General features: G+C 40.3%; 1 protein-coding gene across 1 annotated transcript in view; it reads right to left on the reverse strand.

Moving 5' to 3' along the window:
* The window catches only part of NR5A2 (nuclear receptor subfamily 5, group A, member 2), a 128,727-nt gene extending 127,200 nt beyond the window's left edge, over positions 1–1,527 (reverse strand). The window contains exon 1 of the mRNA XM_010831079.1: positions 1,217–1,527. Within this exon, the coding sequence (XP_010829381.1) occupies positions 1,217–1,280 (64 nt within the window). The 5' untranslated portion in view covers positions 1,281–1,527. The remainder of the gene's footprint in view (positions 1–1,216) is intronic.
* Between the last annotated feature and the right edge of the window lie 264 nt (positions 1,528–1,791).

The following is a 1,791-nucleotide window of genomic DNA, read 5'->3' on the forward strand; positions in this document are numbered from 1 at the left end:
GCGTCCCCGCGCCCCCGGCTCGGGCGCGCCCTCGCCCCAGCGGCCTCCACCTTCAGGGACCCTTTGCCCAGGAGCCCGGCTGCTGCTCCCTGGGCAAAGATGTGAAATCGCCCCTGTGTTCTCTTCCAGCTCATTTCTGTACCCGTATTTTCTTTTTATCTGCAGAGCAATTGAATTCTGTTGCACTCTGCCTGCCTTCCCAGCGTTTTCCTTTTTGTAAGTACAGAACTTTTTTTTTTTTTTTTGCCATTTCCTCAATTGATATGCTTTAGGGTGTAGTTGACCCATAAAAAAGCAATCACTGCGTTCAGTGGAGTCAGCTGGTTATGAAGGGAGAACGAGGAAAAACCCAGACCTTGGTTTTCCTTCTCAGCAGAGCTGGAACTCAGGCCTTTGCAAATTACAGGGACATTCCAATTCATTCCAAAGCCTAAGAAATGTGCTGCAGAAAGGGCTTAGGGCCTTCAAAAACGAGTGCGGAGGAATAAAGGCAAGATTTCCCACAGAGCAGTAATGACAGATGTCTGGGAGTCTTTTCTTTTTCACCCTTTAGGGTTAATTCAAAGTGTTCTTGCTGTAACATTAACGTTTGTGACTTGGCATTGCTTGTACTTTTTAAAAATGAAAATTAGCTTTGTGTACTTATTCTGTTTATAAAAAGAAGATAGACTCATTATTTTGAAAACCTGTAACCCTTAACTTCTTAACTAGTGACGGTATGATTTTGGGTTTTGATTTTGTCTTTTGGAACGAAAAGCAAAATTTTCTGTAGTGCCTACAATGAATGAGATGCACGGTGGTGTGGCTTCGAACTCCACAGACAGTTGAAAGCCTTTGCTAAGGTTGGATCAGGGATGACTCCATATGGCTAACTTGTTTCAACTGGTTCAACTTTTAGTTTATTATTTCTCATTTAAAAGTATCAGAAAATATTAGGGATGAAATGAATATATTGTACTTTTTGTTTTCTGGCTATTTTAGGCTGGTAGAATGACATCCAAAAACAAAGGCTATAAGAATATTTGAAATATTCATTTGCCTCTTTAACTTCAAGAAAGATAAATGTGTGATATATGCGTGGACTTACGTGCTTTTAATAAACACAACTGGAAAAGCAGTGACTGATAATAGTAAATACATCAATGGCATTGAATTACATGTATTAGTGTCATAGCAGGATAATAAATAGATAATAAATAGAGCAACTCCTACTTACCAATAGGTGTAAGTCCGTGCTTTAGAGATTCTTGTAAATCCCCAGTATCCGAATTAGAAGACATTCTTAATGAAACTATAGGCAGTCCTTTGGTTTAAAGCAGATATCATTGAGTGTAAGAAGGAAGTGCAGCTTGTCAAGTTTTGAAGCCTTGGGCAGGACACATCAGACTACAACAACCCTGAGTGAAAGTTAAGAAAAAGAGAGGAAAAAAAAAAAAAACCTCCAAGAATCCAGAAAGTTACAAGCTCGTCTTTCCCTGGACTCTGTACTTTTCCAGCATTAGTGATCTGCTGTAAACCTTGTATCCAGTTTCGTGATGGTTTCTAATCAGAGGCATGGAAACTTTTGATAGGCTTGGACGAATCATGTGACTCCAGGCAGGTTGATAAGAGGACCCTGTTATAAAGTGACAGCAAAGGAGATAAGAACTCTTGGCAGATAATGGCACAGAAATGATTAACTCAGAAGTGGAGAGTTGGTGTGCAGCGCAGAGAGTAGAAGGTTGTAAAACTGAGGGGTCAGAAGATCACACTTAGTGGGGAAAACTGCAAACCAGCTTAAATCCACTAACT

The sequence above is a fragment of the Bison bison genome, unplaced genomic scaffold (assembly GCF_000754665.1).
Source record: "Bison bison bison isolate TAMUID 2011002044 unplaced genomic scaffold, Bison_UMD1.0 scf7180017864524, whole genome shotgun sequence".
Taxonomy (NCBI): domain Eukaryota; kingdom Metazoa; phylum Chordata; class Mammalia; order Artiodactyla; family Bovidae; genus Bison; species Bison bison.